Source organism: Rhipicephalus sanguineus, chromosome 3 (assembly GCF_013339695.2).
Source record: "Rhipicephalus sanguineus isolate Rsan-2018 chromosome 3, BIME_Rsan_1.4, whole genome shotgun sequence".
In the NCBI taxonomy this organism is placed as follows: Eukaryota; Metazoa; Arthropoda; class Arachnida; order Ixodida; family Ixodidae; genus Rhipicephalus; species Rhipicephalus sanguineus.
Genome location: NC_051178.1, coordinates 173,684,355 through 173,711,616, shown reverse-complemented (window position 1 = coordinate 173,711,616; position 27,262 = coordinate 173,684,355). Strand labels below are relative to the sequence as shown.

Below are 27,262 nucleotides of genomic sequence, written 5' to 3'. Positions count from 1 at the left end.
ATGACAGCTGCATTTTCATAGTCGAGCACAACTTTAGATTGTTAGGTCGCGACAGCGTATATAGTAAATAAACCGTTTCCATTGCGGCGAAAGTCAAAACAGGCAACGACAAATGGCGTCAGGCGCAACAGCGTTCAAATGCTTGCAATGCGTTTGCTTGTAGTTAGCCCAAAGTAAACTCTGATTTCCCTCACGAACTTAAGTATTATGATGTTGACGCTTTAGGTAGGGTAACAGATCTACACTCAGTCGAACCCCGAGGCGCAGCCACCACACAAGATTACGGTGTAGCGTCCAGGTCTGTAAACCAATGCGATTAGGATAACTTCTGTATCTGTTGGGAACCAAGCTTGCAATGTCAACTGTGCCACGTGTAGCACGTCTAAACTAACTCGCTGCAGGCGTTCGTTCATCGGGCTTCACAACTTACTCCCACTTTTCAGTCTCTCCGAAAACAAGTCTCGTGACTTCGAAGCCCAGCTATAAAGCGAAGGTGTATAATTACGTCATTAGTTGCGTTGTGTCCGTATACGATCTTTATGTACATCGTGTACAACCGTTAGTATACAAACCAAATCGGGCTACGAGTCAGGGTCTGAGCCGATGTAGCTGTTCGTTGCTTGTTAGGCTGTTCATGCGCGTATACTTGCGACCGCCTAAATTCTTTTCTTCAGTTGCTTGAACCCACAAAATGACGGAAGGTCAGAACGTCAAAACATTGCTAACGAGATGGGTGTTCCCGAGTCTTCCTGTTCACGAACGCGCAGCAATCCTCCGCCACTCCCACGCAGTGGTGTTGGAGGATGGCAAAATGAGTTTTGTTTACTGTCGTGGTTCTTTTCATTTTTTGTTAGTGGGGTGATGGTGGGAGTGGGGAGCAAGGTTATGGTTTCCTTGTTCCGGCGAAGCGACGCGTCCACCGCGTACTTCTCGTCGCGTCACGCGTTCTGGAGCATGCCGTCGAAGCCCCCGTTCATCATCGTCCGTCCGCCGGGGCGAGGTCTTCGCGTGGCTGCGACAGGTCCTCGCTCGGGCAGCCGCGCATAACACGCGAGCCTTGCGTGGCGGCACACGCTCCTTGCTTTCCGCACGCCCTTCCTCATCGTCGGCACGCAGGAACCACACTCGACGGGTTCAGGCGACGACGCATGCACGACGAGTTTAGGGGTTACCACCTTTTATTACTTCACTTTCGCCGCTCCGTTTGCTTCGGCGCTGACAGAGGGTGCACCGCTGTGCTGTGTTGTTGGATGTCCTGCGGCGGGCATTGTCTGCTCGTTGCGCTGCAAGGACCGAAGGTATGCCGGCGGTATAGTAGGACGCGCGTCCTTCCTTCTCCTCTGCGAAGGAAGCGAACCGTGGCAAGAAACGGGCGACGACGATCGAGTCATCTCTTGCCGCCGCCGCCGCCTCCTCCGTACAGGCCGGGTCGCGAGTGCGCTGGCGTTGGCACGCTTTATTTTTTTTTTCTTTCCCGCTCTCTCTTTGTGGGACCCCTTTCCTCTCTTCCTTCACCTCGTCGTCATTCGGTGGTGCCGTACGGCCCTCCCCGCTCTGTTGTTGTTGTCGTCGGCGGCAGTGGCGCGAACGGCACTCGCTGTCGTCGGAGCGTGTGTGCGAACGGTAGTGGTTGTAATATTGGCGCGGACTCATTTTCCAGCTCGATTGTTTTTTGCCACGACGTCTCACCATCCCTCTTCGGGACCTTCCGCCCGACCTCGAGACCCTGGTTTTATTTTTGTTTTTGTTTTTTTCGTTCGCCCGTGTTCATCGTTCCGTGGCACATCTCTGTGCATAGTTGCAGGTTGGCGTGACAGTTCGCGCGGAGTTATTACTGCAACAGTAGTGGTGGTAGTGTTGAGGCGTTTTGCTTCAGTTTCGCGCACTGCTGCTTTCATCTGCCCCCTTGTGCGGCGACGTGCCGATAGGATGAAGCGCTCGCGCGTTGCTGTCATCTAGAGCGTCATCCCTCGACTGTTCTTCTGTTTAATGTTTTTTTTTTGTTTATCAACAAAGTTCGTGCACTGTGCGTGATCTCTGAGATCTGAACCCCGTATTATTTTTTCCCCTCTTTCCCGTGTGCCAAACTCTTTGCGCTGACGAACGAAGGCTTCGTCGTTTCTTCCCATGTTTCAATTTCGGCTGTCGTCTTCGCCGCCTACCTACCATTTTTGTGCTGCGCCGGAGTTTATGCGGTGGTGGTGCTCCGTTGATCATCTGTTGACACGTCGCGAAGTGGATTTGGTGTTTACCTCCCTCTGATCCTTCGCTGCCGCGCCGTGCCCCTTCCGATGACTCCTCGAGTGAAGTTTTCGTCGACGGCGAGCTCGGTGAGCTTGGTGACTTGTTTGTTTGCTTTCGCGCCTGCTTTTTCTTACCCCCTCTGTCGATCATTTTTTTTCCCTTATCTCTGCGTCACACTTCGTCTCGCCTTGCACCGCGAAAGGCTTTTGACTTTGGCAGACGCTGCGTCCCACGAGCGAATGAGTTCCATTCTGGAGTTCCCGACGCGACACGACGCTATACATAAATTATTCGCTCGTTTGTTTACCCACTCAATTGAAAGGTGCTATCGTATTCACCTGGCGAGTTTACGGTTGACAAGGTTTATAAGTTTGCTCGTCCCTGGACGCAATCTAGTTCCCGCTTTTTATGCGCGTTGCTACCGCAGTGTTTCGGTGTTAACCTGCTGAGCGCGTGCACCGATGTTGGTTCGCGTAGATGGGACGTTTATTCCTTTCTCGGCGTTATTCGAATCCTGGCTTTCAGAGCAGGAAGTGAAGCATTAACTATTGGGCTCACCTCTCGTGACTAGCTGTATTATGGTTCACGACACGCTTGGCTGACTGTTGCAGTTATTACAACTCGTTGAAACAAGTTTTACATTTACGAGCAGCACTTTGCCGTCAACGTTATAAATTGAAGGTTTACGAGTCATGGGAACGTTGTCGTCTTTTTTTTTTCCCCTGCGAGAATGTTTATAGCATTCCCACCGTTGCAGGTGAATGCGCAAGATCTTTAAACTCGAAACAACTTTGTTTATGACGCAGAATTTTGCGACGTTGCTTATCTTCTCGAAAGTGGCGTATACCTGGCGCAGTCCGAGTTAACGTGTTGTTTTCGGTTGTGTAGCGCATTACCACGGGACGAATTAATTAAGTGACCGCGTGAGGCGAATGCAACGTGGATGTGCTTGGGAGTGGCTGCTCATTTGAGGATTCTCTTTGTGCCAGGAGTAGCCGATGCCATACGAAAGCAACGCCAAATTGTGGTTTCACACTGTGGTGCGCCTATTGTCAATGCCAATGAGCTGCAGTAATGCACCGACATCAAAATATGAAGTTGATTTCTGACAATGGCATTTTGAAACTTGCTGGCGCCCTGCGTGCGGCACTCGCCGCGGTTTCTTTTTGGCTGCGGTGTTCGGCCACTGCGCTCGCAGATCCTGCCGCATTGCGACGGCGACGGAATTGAAGGTAAACAAAGTCGCATGGTAGCTTATGCATTCGTCTAAGACGACTCCTAGGCGAAAGCCATCTTCTTCTTCTTTTGCTTCTTCTCAGTCAATCGTACTGATCCATCCCCCCCGCCCTCGAAAGCTTTGTGCGCCTCACGGGTTTTTGCACTGCCTCCAGGATCGGAGGCGTCGCAGCTTTCTTCACCTAACGGGCTTTTGCAGTACTGCCTCCGAGATCGGCCTGCGTTTCACCAAGCGACTATGTCGTGTGATGACATAACGTGTCGTCACGTTTTGTGACGTCATAGTGAAGTCACAAATATGGCGATTCGGGGTTCTGGATTCTAAAATATAGTTTTTTTTTAATGGTTAAGTTTAGAGACATGTTGACCGCATGGAATGCTTCACGAAAGAAATGCCTGAGACCAGTCATGTCTGTAGCTCCTGAACACACACGCACGGACACACACACAAACAAGCGCGCGCGCGCATGCACGCACGGGACGAAGACAGTCACGTGTGGACCGGGCCGCTAGCGAAAGGTTCGCGGGCCGCATGTTTTGGACCCGTGCTTTAAAGAAACGAACATAACGAACTCTGTGTGCATACGTTCAACCCGACAACCGCGACTGTCAAGCACGTCGGCTGCCTTTGTTTGGCGTGTATTTTGCATGGCAGTTATTTGTTTAGTTTGTTTGCTGCGCTGTACGGTCATGCTTTCGTGGAAAATGTAAATCGTTTGAAGTTTATAAATGGACTAATAATAATAAATGGGCATTCTAGTCCCAAATGGCGCTACGGGTGATTGAACTTCGCCTCTCCCTCGGAACGTCCTGTGGCGGGTGGCCGGCGCCTGCTGTTGTATTTTAGGTCAGTGATTCGTTTTTCGCGATGGCGCATGTCAATAGCACGCCCGGCCGTTGGTGATGTCTTCATTCGATTTTATTCCACAGGCATTCGATACGGAGGCCTCAAGACAACCGTGCTCCGCGTTTTGACAGCTATCTCAAATGGCTTTGGGCGAGTGACAGTATACCTGCATCTATAAGAGCAAAACAAGAGTCATTTGACTCTTTTTTGGGAGTCCTCTCTTGCCACGTATATGACTCTCTTTAAAAACACACGTGAACTCTCGTTGTAGATCATTATACTCTCTTCGGAGAGTCGTGTGATCCACAAGAGGGTTAACGTGCCTCTTTAAAGGGAGTCATATACGTGGCAGGTCAGGACTGTTGTTTTACCCTTATACACCAGAGCACGCCTGTCTCGCACCCAGGCTGCTGGCGAGCCGAGCGGATACTCTCGCACCCAGACGCTGGGCTGACGGGGCTGCCAAGGCGCGCAAGGGCTGCACCAAGTAAACAGGGCAAGCTGCAGTTCTGAGGCTTTAAAGTGCAAAAAAAGTACCCGTTCACGCCGCTTCAGCGTATAAGAGCTCGCCTGGGCACTACTGCGTCGTCTTTGGATGCCAAAACAAGCAGCGCAACAAGAGAATATTAGCGTTGTCTGCGACGATTACGACGCGCCACGGAAATAGTGCCGGTGCGGTGTTTTCAGCTTCGCCACGAGTGGATTACTGCGATTCAAGCAAAAAAACTAGGAGCCGAGTTAAAATGGGCCAGTAAGTACACTAACTGCGTGTATTCTGCAGTGTGATGTCCACCTATTTTATTTTGCGAACTTAATTTGCGTGACAAGCAGCTGGGTTGAAGGCAGCCGCGAGCTTTGTGTGGGGGTGCACTTCATACCTTTGAGCGTTTCCTTTGACGAAAATCTAGTGCAAGGTAGCGCTTTCATGCACAAGCAATCAGCATGCTTTGCCATTTTCAATGTAGTATTAAACTTTAGTGCTTTTGATGGCATCCACGCCTTCGAGATTTCGTCTTCAAAAGATAATAAATGGCACGGTGCTCCTCAACAGCTGGCCAGAATTTCGTGCTTTCATTTCAGTGTTTGATGTCCCCAAATTTATCTGGACACAAGGCATCCAGCTGCACATAATACATATATTGGCACGTAAGTAAGCAGTACTCGCGCCAGTGTCCTTTACGTCACAGGCGTAGCTAACCGGCTTAACTAAGAGTAGCACAGTTTCGCTTGTAAACCACCATCGTTCCAAGAATAAAATCGCGCAGGTAGCTTCCAAAAGGGATCGCTGAACGATACTGCTGGTTATACTCTCTGATAGCCCGCTTTTGTGAGCAAGACGCATTATTGTAAGAGCGCTCGTGAAACAAAAATTACGTTCCGCGAGACTACCCGTAAAGCGTACTCTAATTATTACACGACGCATGCTGAAATGATGAGCTTTCACAAAACTTTGTGCACAACTTGTAATATGCGGCAACAAAACATCGTTTCACTCTTTCACGAGCTGCACTGCAATTACGATTCACGCGTACTACAGCGAGAACGTTTTTTTACAAATGTAACAGCGTACGTATCTCACGAGGTTGCTTCCGCAGCCCACTCAGCACGTACTGTATACATTGTGGACTTGCATGAGCAAGATGTTCTTGATGTTCCAATAAAATCAGCGAAAGTGTCTAGGCTAGAAAAGACGCGAAACACGCTCTCCGACGGGCTGAGTTTCGGGAGTTTCACGTTTGCTCTGTGTAGCGTCTGCTGGCGTGGCAGCCCGCGCGTGCGATAGATGGCGCGACGCGCGATGCAAATATGGCGATGCGCATGGATTTCGCTGTGTTCTGGTCTATAGAGCGTGGTAGAACTCGCTATGAGTTTCTCGTTGTTGGCTTCTTTTGTGAACGATTATTTGATGGATAGTTTCATGGCCCTTAAATCCTCGAAACAAAACGTATTATATTTAGGTGACGTCCTTGGGTGGCGGTAGTGAGCTAATTTTCACTACCGAGCGTTGTCTATCGCTCACCTTAGTTTCTGCAATGTGGCCGTTCTCAGTGGCCATCTGCCACAGTCGACGGTAGGTGCCGCCAGCGCACTATGCCACGGGGCTTTAATGCCACGTTGAGAGTGCCCTGCTGCAGTTTTTGAATGCACCCCTGCAACTGAGGGTTACACGCGCCGCTCGAGACTACGATGTACAGCACACTTTTTCAACACTCTTTTTACCTTCTACTACTGCGAAGCCCTCTCACTACATTTTTTTAAAAATTTACTGCAACTAGGCCTGTTTTCTGTCACGTAAAAAATTTTTTTGAAAACAAATAAAGACTTAGTATGCCGCGAGAATTGTGACGGAGTTGGATTATATATGTGACTTCTGTTCCAGCATCAGTAATAGTGTAATGATGCAAGGAAAAATATGTTTTATAGAGGACTGGTTAGCTTACTGTGTACAGAAAGTTTCAAGCGTATAAATCTTGCATTATAAACGATAAATGTGTTTTGGTACTTAACCAACCAATCACAGAAGTGTTCAAATCTACTCTTCATTTCACCTCTCAATATAATACTCTTTCAGTTGGTTAGCCACATGTCGTTTAGTAACGCTGCTATTAATGGAACATGTCAACCACATATAGTTAACGGGCGCTGTCGTCCAGGCATACAAAAATATTTCAAAAATCACAGAACCCAAGCTGAGTTTCAAAGTTGTTGTCTCGCTTGTTGCTGCGAACGATGTTTCCAGGGACGATAATGTTGGGCAAGCTTTGTAATGATTCTGCGATGTCGCATTCATATACGTAACAGCTCATAGTAAACCGGTGCTGTTCGTCTAAGTTGTCAGTGATAACTTTCTCCTGGGTCTAAACATGCAACACAGGCGTTTCTGTTCTCAATTTTCTGATCTATTCGGATGTTCAAGTATATGCTTCGTTCAAGTTGGTTCAGTGCACGTTTGTTGAGAAGATGAAACTTTCATTTCCAATGACACTGAGGTAATATATAGCTACGACTAAAGCGGAGTCTACAGGAGGGCTTTCGTTGTGCCGTTCATGACGTCTTCTTTTTTTTCATTCCTGAAATGCTTCACTCTTTAGTTGGCTGTTCCAGAACATGTTTCGCCACAGTGCAAGCAACGCGCACCATTTCCTACGATGCGTTGTAAGTGTAGGACACGTAACACCAGGCGTATGGTATAGCTCCCTCACCGAGTACGATTGGATAATGACAGAGGATGCCGCGAGTGTTGTTTGTTTGTGGATAAAAGCAGCGAACTACACTTCTATCGCCAAGTTCGATATAACGGATACGCTTCTAGCACTGGAAACGTCACACACAGCTTGGCAAATCGTGTCGTGGAACAGGGACGTTATATAACCTCGCTCCTGCTTGTAGCCTTCGACGCTTCGATATGATATATCGAATGGGTCGAATCGCGCGAGGACCGTTGTGCAGGTGGCCTGTTATTGCGCGGCATCAGTCATTGCAGCGCGGCCAACCCCCCCTTGCATTCCTCTCTACACTTGTGCACCGCGTCTCACCATTAGGGGTCCCCGCCGCCTGCCGAATGGTCGTTTATCTCTTCTACGTCATCACTCGGACAAGTTATAACGGAAAGCTTGCTGGAAGCGTGAGAATCGTGGATACAGAAGATTAGAGGTGTTCACAGGTGTTCAGAGAACAGCTGTGAATGGCTCCGGTTGTTGGTACCTCGGCGTGAAGAGAGAGAGAGAGAGGGGGGGGGGGGGATATAACAGCATTAACGACCAATCGCGCGAATAGCTTCCTCGGGTCTATGTGTACGCACCACGGGCTGTTGTGCCAAATGGACGAAGTCCGAGCGTCAAGGCGTTCGTTTCTCTACTATATATATAAGCTCACTAGGCGCATTTCTGCGACCGCATTTGGCTGACCACGCTTGGCGACGTATATATATGTGCCGTTCGTATACATGGTTCGCGTGTCGGCGAGCTTGTTGGCGCGTCGGTTGGCCGCAGACGGCTCTCTACCGACTCGAGGGAATGTTCAGCCGAGCGTGTATTTTACATGCACTCTCCATACACGCAAGCCCCGAGACGGCCGGCGCGTTGAAGCCCGCCACATCGTGTATATGCGTAGGATAAGAGAGTCCCTCGCGGGTTTCTGAGTGCGTTGGTGCCGAAGTGTATACTGCCGAGGAAGCCCTCATTAGCCCAGCTAATGTGGGAACGCTGGCTCGCGCTCTTTGGGCGTTGCGTGCTAATGAAGAGAGTGTTCGGCCGCGCCCGAGTCGTGTGGTGAGATTAAAGAAAAAAAACGGAGAGAGAGAGAGAGGGCGGTCATGTTGAAATGTGGGCGGCCGTATATTTTAATCCGGCTAGCGGCTTAAGTTTAATAGGAAAATGCGGTGAAGCGAAAGGACGAGGAAGAAGCGTGTTTCAACATGACGTGAGAATCGGGGTTTCGCGATATATTGTTATTACGGCCCGTCATTTCACCTCAAGTGCGCGGCGGCGCGCGTGGTATACTTACGTGCGCGCTTCCGCCAACGGGGGGTGCGTGCGAGCGCGCGTTTTTATTTGGGAAAGCGGCGGACGTCGCATCTGGCGGCTTGGCCGTTTCGGCACACTCGGATTTTCTGGCGCTGGCAGTGGTATGCTTTTCCGGCTTTCAAGGACCTTTCGTGCTGCACCGAATCTATGTGGATGCCGCCTCGGTTTCACGTGGCTCGTGGGCCTGTATGCAGTGAATGGTTGTTCCCGTTGCCTCGCCAGACGCGTGGGTTTGATGGACTTCCCGAACTATACATTCTCTACGTGCAAGGGGCGACAAACGTGTGTCAATTTTTTTTTGTCTACTTGTCAGGAGACGAGGTCTCACTCCGCGTTTGTGGTGAGCTCGCGGGAAGTTGAGACAAAGTGGTTCGGTCGATTCCACGAAAGATCGAAAAAGGGTGTATATTTGATGTTTCCGATTTTCCTGATAATTTTGTATGTTGTGCACATATGATTGCACAGCACGAAATCGCAGTTCGTTTTCAAATAAAAATTTTTTTCAACACAGCAAAATTCGACAAGTGTCGCCGGTTGACGACGACGATTTCACGAAGAATGCGTTTTCGTAACTTCGGAACCATGCTGGCAGCTACTCAAGCTATATATTACAAATATCTTTCTTTTTGGCGGAAGTAGAAGTAAAGAGGAAATAGCTCTTATCATTTCATGGAATTCTGAGTAAATTATGTATTTTTAAAAATTCACGAAAAACGCTGCGTTTTTGAAAATCAGTCAAATTTGGGACGCTATGGCTACTTCTGTGAACATCTTAGCTTGTTCATATTTGCAGTATGAATAGGCCTTTATGTGAATAATGAACCTCTGCACTTGTATTTCTCTAATAATTTTCAAGGTAGTAAATTTTCATGCTCGAAACACCAAAAAGAGAAAAGTGCTCCTCCATTCAAAAATCTATAATAAAAAAAACCCAATCTCAATTTTGTTCAAAGTCCCCCAAAATGTTCTCAAAGGACTGCAGAATGATATTATGAAAAAACATGTTGCATCATTTTTGTTAGCACAAAAGCAGAAAATGTCAAAGATTGTGTTTCCAGAGCGTGGTGGCCACTGCGTAAAGGACATCTCTAGTAACAAGAAAATACAGTAACACGTCTTTTTTCTTCTCTGAGCTTCGCTAAACAGCAGTAATGATCTATTGTTGGAAAGTGGGAACTGTTTTGTGAAGAAAAAAAAAGATCGTTCCAATTAAATGCATTTGCGACACCACTTACATTCCTCGTCGACGGGCAGCACGGACATTTTCATTCCTCTGGATAATTTTTTTTTTAGTAAATGCGCTTATATAAACGTAACGAAGCTAAACGCGAAACATGTGTAGCTGAGTCGATCATGCATTGTAAGAATGTGAGAAATCGCAAATGGCGGCAGTGGTGAACGGCCAGTACCGCAGTGCAACCTAAGCACAGCAGCCACACATTGTTTGCCAGGCTTTGTCGCTATGCACGAGAAAAAGCTGGGGTGTCGATTGCGTTGGTTACACGATACATTTTTCACCGCTCGTCGCTCTCCCGCCCGGTCTCTGGATCCGCACCGTGCGGATCGTGTGGCCCGCGCTACAAGCACTCGTGTAAACGGAGTAGCATGCGTTAGGCGGACAGGTGCAAAGGGCGGCGCGATGGACGCCCGCCTGAGCAGACGACAGCAACGAGTACGGCTGTGCCAGTCAGCCAAACACCACCTGAGATAGAAGTTATGCATCCAAATTGTGCTTCACTTTGATGCGATCACTATCCTACGCTCTGAAGGTGGCTATGGGTAGGCGTTATAGCCATGGCCGAGATTTTGTACGGACTGCCTCATGGTGCACAAAAAGAAAATTCCGCTGCAGCAGAATTTTCGTTACGTAGAAGATATCGGATCGAGACTCTTTTGCGGAGGGTCATGAAGCAGGATGCGCGCTCAATTCAAGAGGGAAACCAGATCTGCCAGCACTCCTTCAAGAGAAACAAGGATATGCAAAACAAAGCAGATGCAATGCAAACAAAACGTGTTTTGTCCGTGGCCAGAACTGCTGCCACCAATCTTCACGTAATCGATTCTTTTTTAACTCTGCATTGATCACATAAGGTTTGACAACGTACACATTTGGGCCAACAAAAACCACACCTCTTGGCGACCGCTCTCCAGAAATTCATTTCCATTCATGAAGAGACCTTGGCTTTTATGCCAATCTCTCAATTCTGGCACAGCACATCATCATAAGAGAGGCATGGAGGGAATGCGTTCTTTAGCACTCAAGATATGAATTATACTCAACTGAAATAGATGAAAGAAAAGGAGGCTACAACTGAAAGTGCATACTGTGGACTGAGGGATGTCTAACACTGGCGTGAAGTCGCAAACCACGCGAATGCATTTAATTGGAACGGTCTTTTTCTTTACAAAACAGTTCCCAATTTCCGACCATAGATCATTACTCTTGTTTAGCGAAGCTTAGAAAAGAAAAAAGACGTGTTACTGTATTTTCTTGTTACTAGAGATGTCCTTTGCGCAGTAGCCACCACGCTCTGGAAACACAATGTTTGACATTTTCTGCTTTTGTTGTAATAAAAATGATGCAACATGTTTTTTCATAATATCATTCTGCAGTCCTTTGAGAACATTTTGGGGGACTTTGAACAAAATTGAGATTGGGTTTTTTTATTATAGATTTTTGAATGGAGGAGCACTTTTCTCTTTTTGGTGTTTCGAGCATGAAAATTTACTACTTTGAAAATTATTAGAGAAATACAAATGCAGAGGTTCATTATTCACATAAAGGCCTATTCATACGGCAAATATGAACAAGCTAAGATGTTCACAGAAGTAGCCATAGCGTCCCAAATTTGACTGATTTTCAAAAACGCAGCGTTTTTCGTGAATTTTTAAAAATACATAATTTACTCAGAATTCCATGAAATGATAAGAGCTATTTCCTCTTTACTTCTACTTCCGCCAAAAAGAAAGATATTTGTAATATATAGCTTGAGTAGCTGCCAGCATGATTGCGAATTTACGAAAACGCACTCTTCGTAAAATGGTCGTCGTCAACCGGCGACACTTGTCGAATTTTCCTGTGTTGAAAAAAATTTTTATTTGAAAACGAACTGCGATTTCGTGCTGTGCAGTCATATGTGCACAACATACAAAATTATCAGGAAAATCGGAAACATCAAATATACACCCTTTTTCGATCTTTCGTGGAATCGACCGTTCACGAACCCGGAGATGAGCACGTGTACAGTCGCGCCTACTGTGAGTCACAACATTCTGCCTGTGGTCAGAGCGGCGCCAACACTGCACGGTAGTCCCGACATGGAGAATAATAAGTGACGTAAACACTGCTTCGACTACTGGCATTTGCAAAACCAATTTCACGTTTGCCGGTGGTACAGTGTGGGCTTGTGGCAACTTCAACCATTCTCACCGTGTTGCAACTCATATATTGAGCGTCACTAGCTGTACAGGCTGCCCAATAAAAGCTGCATGACAGTTATAGCTGCGTCGAGCAAATGCAGGGATCTCAATATTGACAATATAGAGTGCTGGTCGAGTTTACAAAACGTGATGGCTTTCGATCCAATATTGCCATATATTGCCTCGTCGCATTCGTTCGCAGTTTATTCGTAGGCGTTACAGTCACTTCCATTGCCGGATTTGGTGCGGGGGAACCTTTACCCATTTTTATCTGTATATGTTCGAAGTTATTCTGATCAGCGAATGCACTGTTGATCCGGTTGCATAACGGCGTCTTGAATGAGGCTGTTTTTCTGCCGTACACAAAGGCGCTGTACAAACGAGGTACTCTAGTAGCACTCTCTTCGTGCCAGTCGCGATGCAGATTGCGTTCTCGTTCGCACTCTTGCTGCGGGCTGTAGTTTTGTCTACCTCGGAGATTGATGGGCTCGCGCGGTGTTTGCCTTGGCTCGCACGGGTCCGGGCAAACCACCCACGCGGATAGCGCGCAGGGCGCGTGTATACGTGCGCGTATACGCTCGCAAGTTACGTCTCCGGCTGGCTTTCGTGTTTGTCCTCCGTGGTATCTCCTCGGAACGCCTCGTCGTGGGCGACCGCCGGATCACGCGGTTTCGAGGTCCGTGGTTTTTTCTTGTTTTTTTTTTTTTATTTTTACCCCCGGCTCTGTGAGTTGTAATACAGGCGGCAGGTCGCGCGTTTCGGAAAATGGTGCTAACGAAAAGTGGTGCTACGTCTCGCTCGTGTCCATAGTAGCTCTTATAGTTTGCGCAGTAACTGTGAAGTAACGTTGCGCCAACGCTGCTGCTCTAAGCGTGTCAGTCTGGTCAGGGATAGACCTGCCTCGAGTAAGCACGTTGGCCTATATGTTAGTAAATGACGACGCACGAATGAAGCGCCGAAAGAAGGCACATTATACAAAGTGAGATAGAGCGCGCACAGCGCTGGTGTTACAAGTGAACTATCTGTTACTTGCTTCCCTTTTTCTCGAGCACTCGAAACACGAAACTTTCATTTCTGAGTCGAGGCTTCGTGGAATCCGTCTTTCCTTACATGTGTTGCGCCTCTCATAGTGGTTTGAGGTTAGGAATGACGCTCGCCTCTGCAGCCATCAGGGCCTCTTGGAGCTGTCGTATCGTGTAGACGTTGATGTCATAACAGTGGCACAATTTTAAGAGACTCATGATCGCAGTCTTCCGCTTACCATCAGCGCTTTAATTCTGAACCAGAGGTCTTACAGTCTACCTTAGCCGTGGGCCGCAGTATACATGCTGGCGGCGCTTCTCGAAAACGCGGAACTTTACGTTGCCCTGCTCGAACGCCCTGCGAGCGCGCTTCCCCGCACAGCTCCTTTGGGCTATGGTTGTGGTTTCTGCTGCGCTGTCATTGGATGTAAATCATAAGCGCGCGATCTGGTACCGCCATATTTTTAGCCACGTATCACTGATTACATCCCCGCGGTCCTCCATTTTGCTTTATTTGTTGGTTTCTGTCGACTCACGGTGACGTCGTAAGTACGATACGAACGCCAGATAGACCTACCGTTAATACAACTTCTGACGCTCACCGAGACGTTTCCCCGCAGTGCCTTAACCAATCTCGTGCACATGCGACTTCCTTTGTTATTACCTTCCAAACTATAGTTAAAACTAATCTACGCTCCTTTCAACCAGCAAGCAGCATGACGCGACCGAAACAAGAAACCTTTATTGTGCAATCAAACGTGCGGGGAAGCCTGCTTGCGGTATGGTCATATTCGGGTTAGTCGTCGCCTGTTTTGTCTGTCCGTCCTGTCCGAAATGTAAACGCACGGCGCGTTAGTATATGCCAGTACACATCTGAGCGAATCCCTCTATCTCTTTCTGTCACTTGAGATTTGTCCAATGAGGCCTTGCCATGCCACAATTACTCGCATTCTACCAGCACTGGCTAGCTCGGGTAATGTTGACAAACCTTGGCTAAATGATGGATAATGTTGGTTAATGTTGTATTCCTAATAATTAACGTTGACCATTCCTGACTATTGATTGCCAACGTTGGCTCTGGCGGTAAACGTCGCCGTAGGATGTCCGCTGTTACAATAACAAAATAATCATTCATTCCCAATCCAGTGATGCTCCCGCATATACATAGACCTGAGTTGGTTCTCTTTGATCTTTCTTGCGCCCGAATAGCATGGCTGGAGAGGGCATAACAGCACACTGTGTATACTGCGTAGAAAGAGAGCCGAACAAGCAGGCGTTGCGCTCTGAAACATCCCGGCAAACCGAATCGGAATGCAATATCGCGGATGGCGGGGCCCCTTTGTGTGAAAAGCACGCGCCGCCGCCTGTTCTGTTTCCATCCTCCGCTTCCTCCTCCCGTGTGCCGGGCGCGTCGAAAGTGGACGGAGAATGCGCAACCGGTGGTCTCCTCCGACAGACAGACAGGGTCACACCGAGCGACGCGAATGCGATTACCGGTTGCACCGGCCGGTCGGTTGCTCGGCCGGCCCGTCCTTCCTGCTTTCCGTTTCGTTGTTGCATCGCGCGCTGTCTCTTTTGTGTGTTTTACGTGCTTATGTTTTATTGTCTCGTTTTTTATTATTATTTCGTGCATTGTTTGGCGAATGCTCGGCCTGCCGGCCGGAGGGTGACTCGTAAAGTCCTATTTGGCCCGGCCCTTTTCCCGTATTCCTGAATCCACCATTGGTCTCGCGAAAAAAAAAAAAGAAACAAAAAAAAAAACATCGACGACTGGTGGTTTCACCGCGGCGCGTTCTGCGGCTGGCTCGCTCGCCACGGGACGCGGCGTGCCTCGAATTTCAGGAATGTTCGGCGGTCCAGTGACCTCCGCGCACACTTGTAGTGTTCTCGGTCATGTTGTTTCCTTTGATCTCTTTTCATATCGAATGTTAAATGTGCGTGCATAGGAGAGTTTGGCAGTTGGCTTCATCTGTGATGCCCGCTGTACTCCTCTCTTAGGCTTGTAATGCATAGCAGATGTAGCCTGGCTTGAAGTTAACAAACAAACAAGTCAGCAAAGACGCAAAACGCACGGTTTTACCGACTCTACCATAGCCACAAACAAACAAAATGATAGAAGCCGAGACGCTGAAACACGGATGCCCGAAGCGCGGCAGGCGACCGCATCCGCGACTGAAGGAATAGTCCCGCTCATGCACTTGGCAAAGTTCTCCGAAGGCGGGGTCATCGGCCGTACTGCTCATGACGTCAGTCTGTAGTGCGCACCCATTGGTGCAGGCTCGTGGGCATTCGCCTCTGAGGAGGAAACGCCGCGGACTTCTAAAGTTGCGTCCGATTATAGTTAACGTGAGGTTCAATCTCGCTTACTGCCCGTGACAAGACGCAAACCTTGCGGTTATGTTTGTCTCTTGCATGGACGCAATGCTTATGTTTGTCGGTGGGATCTGCGTGTGTGTCTGTGTACTCTTTTTTTGTTTTTTTTTTAAAGGGGAAGTACGTGAGGCGCACAAAATACGCTGCCGGCAGTCATAGGTCAGCTTCCTTATCTTCTTAGACCGCCCCATAAGTCGCATGTACATCCCTGCTACGTAATGGGTCGTGCTGATCTCTCAAGAGCGTCACGAATGCAGTTACGTAGGTTTCTGTGTACACCAGTCACTCGCACGCGTTATGACTCGCAGCGACATTACAATGCTAGCGGGGAAACGGCAAGACCGCGCTTAAACCAAGAAGGTCAAAAGTTCGTTAATTGCCTAATACGTGCTACAAGCGCATACCTTTAGGCCTGGGCGACGCTTTTTGCGAATAGGCGACGATTTTGCGTAATGGCCTCCTTCGAGATGGGCGGCGTGTCGTTGCGACTATCGGCTAAGCTATGCGACTATGTTCTTCTTGCGCGCTTGAGGTTCATATACGTGGATGGTCAAGGTGGCAGGTGCACTGTTAGAAAAAACGGTCGGCATATTCACTCACCAAATACTAACCGTTTACTTGTCACAAAATACACTAGCCTCTTAGTAAGTGAAGGTAGTGAAATGCAGGTTAGTGGAACTTGCTACCTAGTTAGTGAGTGTATAGTACTAGCTCGAATGGCTAGTCCATTACTGAGTTGTTAGTAACCGCGCTAGCAACTTACTAACCGTATTAACTGTACTACATTTAGCCAATTAGAGGTTTACGCCTATTTTGTTTATATGTGCGTGTGCATTGCCATATCAAGATGATTCTATAACAAAAGTACCTAAAGGATTAAAAAAAAAAACGAAGTGGCATTGTCCTCGTACATTAACTAGTGGCCGCTAATTACTTCATGTAATTACCATGGTAAGTACACATCACAGCAACATACATAGAGGCATGAATTGATCACGAATGAGAACACACACGCAAGCGCACGCGCAGAATAGCAAGACTTTTACGTAGCCGATATCTACTCTAGCAGCGGCTTGAAGACTAAAATTTATGCTCCTACTTTGGGATAGCACACCATTTAGAAGATTAATTGATGTTTTCTACACATTATCGTGTGCCCTTATATTTGCTTATATGCGTGCCAACGCGTAGCACGAAACATTAGTTCCAAGGTAATCAATAAAATTAGTTTGTTTAAATTTTGCTAAAGACCGTCTAGATTACGGCAAATGTATACCGCGCATCTACGAAAGATCTGGCAACGTGGGTGGCTAGTAGATACTTAGTTAAATACACCAAGTAAACTTTCTGGTTAGTGAAGGCAGCACTTTACGATCTTTACTAACTGCTGTCTATATAGTAAACAGATTTCGCGAAGGTAGTAAAATACGCTCGAAACTAGTAAATGCAAGCATTTACTAACCATTTACAAACTTTTTTTCTAAGAGTGTGCATTCCTGTTGACATTTACTTTGCTGTAACTAAGACATTGCGCCTTAAATGATGCGCTGAGCCTTAAAAACATTGCGCCTACGTTTATTTCGCTATAACTTACAAGGAAACACTGCGCTTGTTTTGTGGGGTTTGCGTATTCTGATTACGAAAGCATGTGCGCGGTAATCTTTGCCGTAATTTCTTCAGATTGCCTGGTTTGTATAAACCGGACTTTAAACCACCAAAGCTCGATCGAGAGGCTCCAACCTAGCGATTGAGGGTTTTGCGAAGCCATTACGCACGATGATGTTCAAATCAGTAACCCCAGAGAGATTGTTTCCGTTTTAATAACGAAAACACATCCCAAAGGCCGTGTGCTTTCGTGGGCAGCATATACCGGAAAAGTGCGCGGAGCCGTGAAACATGCGTGATGGCCGTCATCTCTCAGACAAAACTTACTACTTCTCTCACATACTATACTATAGTGATCTCGCTATAGCTAGCAGCTATAGATGTAGAAAAAGATCTGCACTCCCAGCGGCGCATTCGGAGCGGCTCATTTTCCAGATATTCGTTTTTTTCCTGCACATTGAGAGACGGTGTTTCGATTTCGAGACGAATGTATCTTTTCTCCAGCAGAAGAGCGGGTCGATTATACGTCATCCGGAAACAGCTCCGCACTTTTCACCGGATCTAGTTATGTACCGTTAAAGCGCGGGGCGCCGTTACAAATAGAAATTCTCTTGCTTTCTGATTGGGACCCGAGCATCGCTTGCGCACAGCGTTCAGGGAACGGCGTGAAACTGCCATTTGGATCGCAGCCATCTTGGCCCGGAGCGGCAGGGTCTGATTGCTGGTTTTCTCTATTTGGTAAATTTTTTTCCACGCCTAGCAGGAAACTGTTCGTCTTTATTATTTTTTTCTATTTTTTTATAGCGTGCTTCCAGCGGTTAGGCACTGTTTTCGGGGTAACGAAACTCAATATCCTTCTCTCTCGGCTCTCGATACCTCGCGTGCTCAGACTTTGGAAAAACGTGTCTGAACGGAAATTACCGCGCGCGCGTTTCGTTTTCTTGTCTTTCTTTTATATATTGTTTTTTTACCTTGTGATCGCGACGATGTCTCTCAACGGTCTTGTTTCAAAGCGCGTTAGCACATGCGCCGGGAATATATTTAGAAATTGGGTCCTTGCGAAAAGAAAAAAAAAGAGAAAGTTCGGTTGATAATTGAGTATTATACAATATAGCACCGGAAGAGGTGGATTTAATACGAGTGTACTCGGGAATTATTCGTCGTATTGGTTTTATAACGTACGTGGCAGCAGGTATATAGGCACTACGCCCGTATATACTTATGGTTCTTGGCTACTTTTTATATCAAGAGGCCCTTGTAGTGCGCGACGTTGGTGCACGTTAATGTGGTCGAGATTTCTGGAGTCCTCCTCTACGGCGTGCCTATGTGGTTTTAACGCGTAAAACCACAGAAATTCCTTTTTTTTCTATAAGCCTCTGACAGCTTTCGTGAGGTGGTGTATTACCACAATTTTGTTATTACATTTTTTTTTTCAAATTTCGCGAGGGTTGGGGAAGGGGGAGTTCTATTCGCGTACGTGTGAATACGTATGTGCGCATACGCACATGTATACATAATGTAAAAATTTTGTGGGGAGTGAGCCTCAAGCCCTTCCTTACACTGTTCCGGCCAGTTACGCCTATGACGCTAATGTATACGTTGATAAGCCAGAATGCATAAAAATAAGAACAGCCCTACAGTATAAGGAGTGACTATTTCACAAGTGCTTCTGATGTCGACTGAAAAAGTACAGCCACTATTAGCGTATATAGATGTATATGTTCATTCAAGTAAAGAGGAGTTTCTGTGGTCAACGCTATTCTCTCTATTGTGTTAAAGCAGTGTCGTTAATTACTTTCCTCTGATTAACGGAGCCCTACAAAACAAATTGATTCGAGCAGTATTGATAAATGGATCCCTTGTATCCATATATACAATACTATAAAAGCCACATATTTGAAGGCGGGTCTGGTAAGTGTGAAAACACGCTGAAAGGAAGGACGGTGGCAGCACGGAGGTCTCCGTGAGCTCACGGTCAGTGCCTGTAGAAACGGTGTACACATAATACGAGATGCGTCGTGTCAGCGTAGTCGACCACGTATGCATTCTCTGGCACCGCAGAACCTCTCGGATATAACGTAGGAGATTTAAGGGTGGGACCTTAACGGTTTAATATGAGTGAAATCGTCGGGGGTCCGAGAAGAATAAAGCAGTTCTGTAGACAACGATGAAAATAAATAAATAGATAAATAAATAAATAAATAAATAAATAAATAATAAATAAATAAATAAATAAATAAATAAATAAAAAGGCACAGAGCTTCTGACAAGAAGAAAGGTTGGATTTTTTTTTTTTTTTCGGTCAGACTAAAACCGCCCATTTCAATTTAAATGATGTATTGTCGCCGAAACGTAACTCAATATGCTGTTTTGGGAGCGAGAAGTTTAGAAAGTGGGCCGGACTTTCTAAACTTAACTTCCTTAAGTGCGCCCACACCATTCTTCTTTTTCTTTTTTTTTTCTTTTTTTTTCTTTCTTCCTTTTCCTCTCTCTTTCTCTATCTATCTGTGCTTGGACTGCAGCGTCTTCTGAGCCTGTCAGAGGATCGTTTTAAACTCCGTTGTATAATACCTTGCTCCCGTTTGGTCTCGCTGGTTGCTTGCTCTTTTGCAACTTGCTTCTTCCTGTCGCCGTCTTGTCTTATACTACATTTTTCTTCCCTTTAATATAGTTTGCGTTTTTTGGTCAGTTTGTTGTTTTAACTTTGGCGTGTTGTGTAACTATGCGCCAGTTAGAAGAAATAAGAAAAAAAGGAAGAGTTGGCTGAAGTCTGTGCGTTATATTCAGGACCGGTTTTATGACTGTTGTGGACGCGATCCTATATAGTTGACTTTCACAGGGTACATTAAGCGTATGGGCTGCAACAACAACAGCAGCAACAACGCTAACGATAACAACAACAACAATAACAACAACAATAATAATAATAATAATAGTAATAACAATAATAATAATAATAATAATAATAATAATAATAATAATAATAATAATAATAATAATAATAATAATAATAATAATAATAATATCGAAATGCTGCTCCTATCCGAGATCGTCGAACTCATGCCCTTCCGTGCCCATAGCATGCAGTATACCGAACCTCTGTGGCGCGATAAATGGCGCAGTGTGAATGAGATTTAACGTCACGCGTGCGTTAGGCGCCCTTAATTAACCAGAGTGGTCCCTGGTAATCAGGTTTGTTGCCTAGCGACGCTACAGTTGCATCACTCATTCGAAAGCTCGGGCCCATTCGAAAGTTACGCGACCTGGTAGTGCGCGCTATATACGGCGAATATATGCACTAAAATATGGGCTGTCCGAGAAGCACAAATTACGCGCTTCTGAAGCATTACTGCGGAAACGCTGTAGTGACCCCCTCCCTCCCTGAAAATGGGCGAGTGGGCACATTTATGTCTCCAGTATATTTCACCTGATCCTTTACAGAGGGGTAGGATGTTTCGCGTAACTATACAGGTATAACTGTACATGTGTCTGTGCATTTGCGCTGCATGCTTACGGTTATGAAGTTAGGCGTTACACTTCACGATTATTACCAACGACTTTTGGATCGCTCACGCTGACGCTACAGCGAGTGTCACATTTCTTTGTCGCGTTAATTACATGTGCAGGCTGTTCTGTGTCACACTTAAGCGAAAACTCGAAGCACATTACAATGCGATCCGAGTTTTCCCCTAAGTGTGAAACAGCCAGTACATTATGCGCAAGTGTCCCAGCTAAACGTCCACGAGATGTACACAACCTATTTGTAAGGCACAGCACTTCCTGTATTGGGGTCCCCTGTTCACCGGAACGATAATAATAATTGTCGGGGTTTAACGTCCCGAAACCACGATATGATTACGAGGGACGTTGTTGCGGAGGGCTCCGGAAATTTCAACCATCTGGCGTTGTTTAACTTGCACCTAAATCTAAGTACACGAGCCTCTAGCATTTTCGACTCGAAATGCGGCCGCTGCGGCCGGGTTTCGATCCCGCGACCTTCGGGTCAACAGTCGCGCACCATAACGCTAGACCATAGTGGCGAGTTCCGCTGGGACGAGCTGTCTCTCTGAAGCCTGAACAGATTCGTTAATTAAATATTGAAATGGAATAGCATGCTTATTAGTATTCGCTTACTGACCGAACTATTACCTAATTAGCAGTAATGGCACCACGTAAAATCGCTTTTCTCGCTCGATTTTTTTTTCTTCGTAACAACGAAGTCACGTGGGCCTTTCCGTTTGAATGTTCGTTGGCTGCGACGTTTTCGCACCCAAAGTTCCAAAAAGAGGTTCGTATCTAGATCTAATTCGAAGTTCCCGGGACGAGTTGCCGTTCTTTTCCTGCTACTCTATAGGCGTGTACTTTTGTGGCAACTCTTTACACGAAATCATATCGGCGTCCTTATTTGAGACACTGTATACGTACTACTATACATACAAATCAGAGAGTGATAGTGCCTGACATCCTGCGAATGCGGAACATCGGTGTAGGTATATATATAGTCGTTCCGGTAGTTGCAGTCTCGCTCGGACGTCGTCTGTAGCGCTTCCAGAAAACACATCCCAGTCCCGGCGTTTTTTTCTTCCTCGCGAAACTAGGGCGTGCCGATTGCACGCGTCGGAAGACAGACTGCGCCAGAGCCTGTACTTAGGGCTTCTTTTCTCTCTCTCTCTCTCTCTTTCTCTAACGCGAACACTCGTGTGAAAGTTCCAGCAGTTGTTACTCTTCTTTGGTTTTTGAAAACAATCTTCCGCTGGTATAGCATGTACTCCCGTATATTTAGTTTTCTATGCGGCATGCCCCCGCCGCCTGTCTCTTAGAGCTACGCGAAGCTGTTCGTCTGGTTTCACCGCGTATCAGCGGACTGCCGCTCCGTTGCGTCTCGGTCAATTCACGCTCCACTTTTTCCCTGCCCGAGAGACGCGCAATTAAGTGGTCGCAAGGAGCGCTGGAGCGGAAGGAAGTATAGGCGGCTGAGAATGAGGGACGACAGCGAGCCAGTCGCGACGACTTGGGCGTTTCGTACATACCGGCGCCTCGCAGTCGTTGCGTGTATACGTATTTAACGTTAACGCCGCCGTAAGTTGGCGATTGTTCTCCGAGACGCGGCAAACCATGGGGGCCGCGGAGGGTGTGCGGCCCGCTCCGTGATTGCGGCCCCTTTGACACGGCTGGACGAACGACCTGCGCGTGGGAGCGAGCCGCGGTGTTAGAGAAGTACTGTGGAGCTAGCGAATATACGAACTGGCGTAGAAAACCTGGGATTTGCCGAGTGTTACGCGTGAACACGAAGCGAGCGGCGGGTCGAGACAGAAGGCGAGGACATTCAGCGTGTGACCCAAAGAGACCGCGCTCGTACAGTTGCGCTCAGCATGAGTTGCAACACGGGAGCGCGTGGCCTCAATATTTAAAAAGTTCCGCATGTCTTCCACCGAGCCCTATACTTCCACAACTAATTGCGGTTCTCTTATTTGGCGATGATCCCAAATGAGAAAATATTGTTTTGGGGGGTACTACATGTCGCGCCGGTTGCTCTACATACACTCTTAATAAAGGTCCCGCTTAAAGTGCTAGATATAGCCAGGAAACCGGACATTTTCCGTCTGGTTTCCTGGATGTAGCCAGCATTTAACCAGGACCTGATTAAGAGTGTAGTTGCAAGTGAGTGACAGAGCCGCTGATAGCACGCACTCGCCGATAGACGTTTGTTCCGGCCGGCACGCTGTAGCGCTTGCATGATCGAACACGTGACAACCTGTCTGTGACTGGACTAGGCGACTCGACCTCACTTGATCGGAATTATTAAGGGTAGCTATGGTTGTATGTGCTACTATGTATACCGTAGCGCGTGTCTGCAGCATTCCGTTGTCAGTGAACGGGCATTTGAGCAGATCACGAGAAAGAAATAGTTCGCTTGAGATTAGGAAATGCTAATTTCTGCAACTCATAAGGGAGCACGACAAGCGTCGTGTGCTTGTCTGTGTGTGTCGGATGCGGGAAGAGTAATGAGTAGTCATAGAGAGAAGAGAGCGGAAAGGGAGGGACACCTGTTTAGACGAGTACCTATGCACACAATAACGTGCACCAGGTATGGGACACATTGACACTCACGACAGGAGGACCGATGGGTTCCCGGCGGCACTGCATGAGAATCGAACCCATTACCTCCCTCATTTGAGGCGGACCCTCTACGCAATCACTACCGCTGCGGTCGGCCTTTAGGACTGCTACGCGCCAGTCTATTGGTTACGGTGTTCGACTGCTGACCCGAAGCTCGTGGGATCGAATCACCCCCGTGGCAGCCGCATTTTCGGTGAAGGCGAAAACGCTTAAGGCCCGTGTACGTAGGTTTAGGTGCACGTTAAAGAGCCCCAGGCGGTCGAAATTTCTGGAGCCCTCTAATACGGCGTCCCTCATGATCATATCGTGGTTTTGGGAGGTGAAACCCCAACATTTATTATATTTTAGTTAGGACTCCTAGTGAGTTAGTATGAGAAATAGACGGTCTCTTTGTGAGCCCCGTATATAGGGTCATGCGTGATTTCGCCATGTTGTCAGTTTTTAACCCACTGCCCAGTGCAAGCTGGCCTCAACTGCATGCGGCTGTAATGCCGCAAGATTGCGTCGTGAGCGGCGTTTTTTCGAGTCGAGGCGTCATTTTCGGTGCGCTGGGCTGTCGCTGCGTGCGCCGTACGCAAATGGGGAAAGAGCGCGCATTCTGGCGCCTTCTCGGTTTCTGGGTCACCACCATTTTTATTATTATTTAGATGCATATTTTTATTCTATGTCGTCCCTTATAGCCATTACAGTTCATGTTTGCATTCCTTGCATAGAAACGCTTCACTCGCAGTGTATACCGCGTTATCGAGTACGTAAGCGCTGCGTTCTATTCCGCGCCATTCTCGCGAAATTCCGCTGGGAAGTTTGCAATTGGTCATCTAACCGTATTGGGAGCTATGCGTCTGTCAGGCACGTCGTGGGTGTGTTTCGACGGTCTACTGCATAGAAGTGTCTGACATGCAGCTATTGGAGATTGGGCTGCGTGACATCACTGGGCCTGCACGTGCAGCATGACGTTCGGAATTAGTGACACTGACCGCTTAGTAACGTTAAAACTTGGGCGAGTTGGCGATGCATGGTGAATCACAGAGTACTTATACCAGAGACGGACGACAAGATGTCCGGCCTTATTCTTATTGTCCTTGTCTCGGTAGTTGCGCTGTGGTTCACAACACTAACCGCATCTTGACAAGCTTTGTGTGATTTCCTCGGGTCGCATATAAGTCTGCGTCGCATGGATCGTACTTCGCAGTTTTAATAACCGCATCGCATGACGGGGCCTATAAAGCGCCTGCTCTGCGTGCTTCTTGCGGGCATTTCTTAGCTTTACACGGCATGCGCAGTCTTCGTACGAGTCAATGCTTGTATGCTATACATGTCCGAAACACCGCTGGCTATTATGCAGTGCTCGATACAAAACTTCAGAATACGCTTTGGGCTGTAAAATGTGCCTCGCAGTTAGCGTACCCGCCCTTGAAGCACGCAGCACTTTTGGACTTGTGTGAGTGTACGTTGCAAAAGGCCGTCACGATCGTCAGTCCTCCGATATCTCAACATAATCAACGGCATTCTTCTGGAGTCACGTGGCCGGCCCTATTTGGCAAGAGGTTCTCCGCAGACCTGGGTCAAAATAGTAAAGTTCTGACTCAAGTGTTTTGGCGTGTTCTCGGTTCGTATGGAATCCCTACATGACTTGATGCTGTGTACATCCGGTTTCACTCTTTCTCGGTAATGAAACGCTGTCTGATGAGATAGCGGAGGGTTGGGTGATTTCTAACCGTCGTGTGACGGTTGGAACAGATGGGGCAGCAGGTTAACTGAACTGCGAGCTCAGCTTAACACCCACCCCCGTATGCCATCGACGTAACCCTATGACTCCAGAGGTCGCCAAAATTTGTGACGTCATGGTGGCGTCATCATATGACATTGTCATTTGGTCAAAGGTGGGCCGATCTTGGAGGCACTGCGAAACCCCGTTGGGTGCAGAAAGCTTTCAAGGTGGTGGTGGTGGTGGGGAGGGGGGGGGGGGTCAATGCAATCGACCGAGACGAAGCAGAAGATGGCTTTCGCGTTCAAGTCTTCTTAGGTGAATGCATAATGGTCCTTGTGACTTTTGCTTACAGATGCATTGCACAATTTTCGTTAGCCGAAGCCTTGTCGTCTACGCTGCTGGTTACACGCCAGCGCGCTGCGGCATCCCGTCTCGGAAAACACGCGTCGTCGGAATTCCAAAGCACGTGCGTCGAAAAAGGGTGCCGCCGTTTCGTCACAACGGCCACGCGCGCTCTTTTCGGTGTATTTCATCGCGCGTTCCACTTTTTCTTTGTTGTCTCTTTGCTCGCCGTCTCACACACGTTCGGATGATGGTTCCGACCCCGCGTGTGCTCGCAGTCCTTTTGAGGCCGCGATAAGGCTTTCCCTTCCAGATCGTTTTCCTCTTTATCTGCGCTCCACTCTCCGTACGAGTTACCGCTCCGTTCCCTTTGGAAAAGACGAGAATCGGAGACGAACATCTCTCGTGAGGGCAACGTATACGTATATACACACCACACGCACTTTCCTACGCACCTGGCGGCGCGCTCTCGCATGCCGGCGTTTAGCGTTCCTTTGACGACACTATCCTTCACGTGTGTATGCACTTTGGGTGCTGAGCTGTTCCCACATTCAATCCTGTGCCGGCCCCGTGCTCCATCGCCCTTTGTATGTGTACGGCGTTGTATAGGGCACGTTATCGAAGTCGTATGGTCTCTTCGTGCGCGCCCTCTTTCCTCCCTTAATGTTTGCGAGGTGAATGCAAGTTTGCGAGGAGAATCCGTGTTGTCTCTGGCCCCGTCATTGAGAGAGTGAAAGGAATTTCTGAAATCTCGTTCGATATGTGACGATGGCGCGCGGCGATGGTATACAACGTGGCTTGCGCAACGGTAGCCACCCCGCTGACAGTTGGTGGCGTATCGGGCGCGACGTATGTCGCTTCCATCGTCCTTGTCCTATAGAGAAAGAAGCCAGCGGGACGACACGGGGCGTCAGCGAACGTGTGTTATGGTGTAATGTCTCTAACAAGACGTTCCTCGCTGCCTTAAACTTGCTTTTGTTTCTTTCCTTCTTAATGCCATTTTCTTTCTTTTTTCTTTCTCATTCATTCCAGACACTAAGCCTCGTGTATAGGTCCTCCCGTGTGCTATATTGAACGCACCCATTTTTCATTTTACTTCAAACTCCCGCAAGAAACTTTCGCGGGTATTGAGCCATCTGCGGTTTAAGGTCCGTTAGTTCGCAACCCGCGGGGCATTACGTAATACAACCTTTCTTTCTTTCTTTCTTTCTTTCTTTCTTTCTTTCTTTCTTTCTTTCTTTCTTTCTTTCTTTCTTTCTTTCTTTCTTTCTTTCTTTCTTTCTTTCTTTCTTTCTTCCTTTCTTTCTTTCTTTCTTTCTTTCTTTCTTTCTTTCTTTCTTTCTTTCTTTCTTTCTTTCTTTCTTTCTTTCTTTCTTTCTTTTCCAAGTTTAGCCTGACGTACGATCTCTCAAAACCAACGCATAGACCTTTTTCAAGCAATCCCTGAGCTGCTAAATCCGACGGTTGCGGGACGTCTCTTATTCATAACACGGTGGTGCGCCTATATATAGATGGACATCCTTCTAGTTAGCTGGATATAGTGCATGCTAATCCTCAGGCCTTAAAGTATACCGCATGCCCATGTAGGAAACGGCGTTGTTCGCTCACATACAGGCACTGGGCTATTTTGTCTGGGACGTGCAGTTTTCTCTCTTTGACTCATGTTAACGAGGCTTTGCTTATAGACCTTGATTTTCTTTTGTACGTCATTGCACAAACATAGTGTCGAAGTATATTCAAGTTTACTAACCAGAGGAAATCTCCAACCTAACCAAACTCAACGCCTTCTTGTAGTTTATTCGTGGTTTCTTGCATT

At 47.4% G+C, this 27,262-nt stretch overlaps 1 protein-coding gene across 1 annotated transcript in view; it reads left to right on the top strand.

Moving 5' to 3' along the window:
• Positions 1-2,222: 2,222 nt before the first annotated feature.
• Positions 2,223-27,262, top strand: part of LOC119387690 (uncharacterized) — a 238,998-nt gene continuing 213,958 nt past the window's right edge. Inside the window, 1 exon segment of the mRNA XM_049414220.1 lies at positions 2,223-2,330. Coding sequence (XP_049270177.1) covers positions 2,292-2,330 — 39 coding nt within the window. The 5' untranslated portion in view covers positions 2,223-2,291.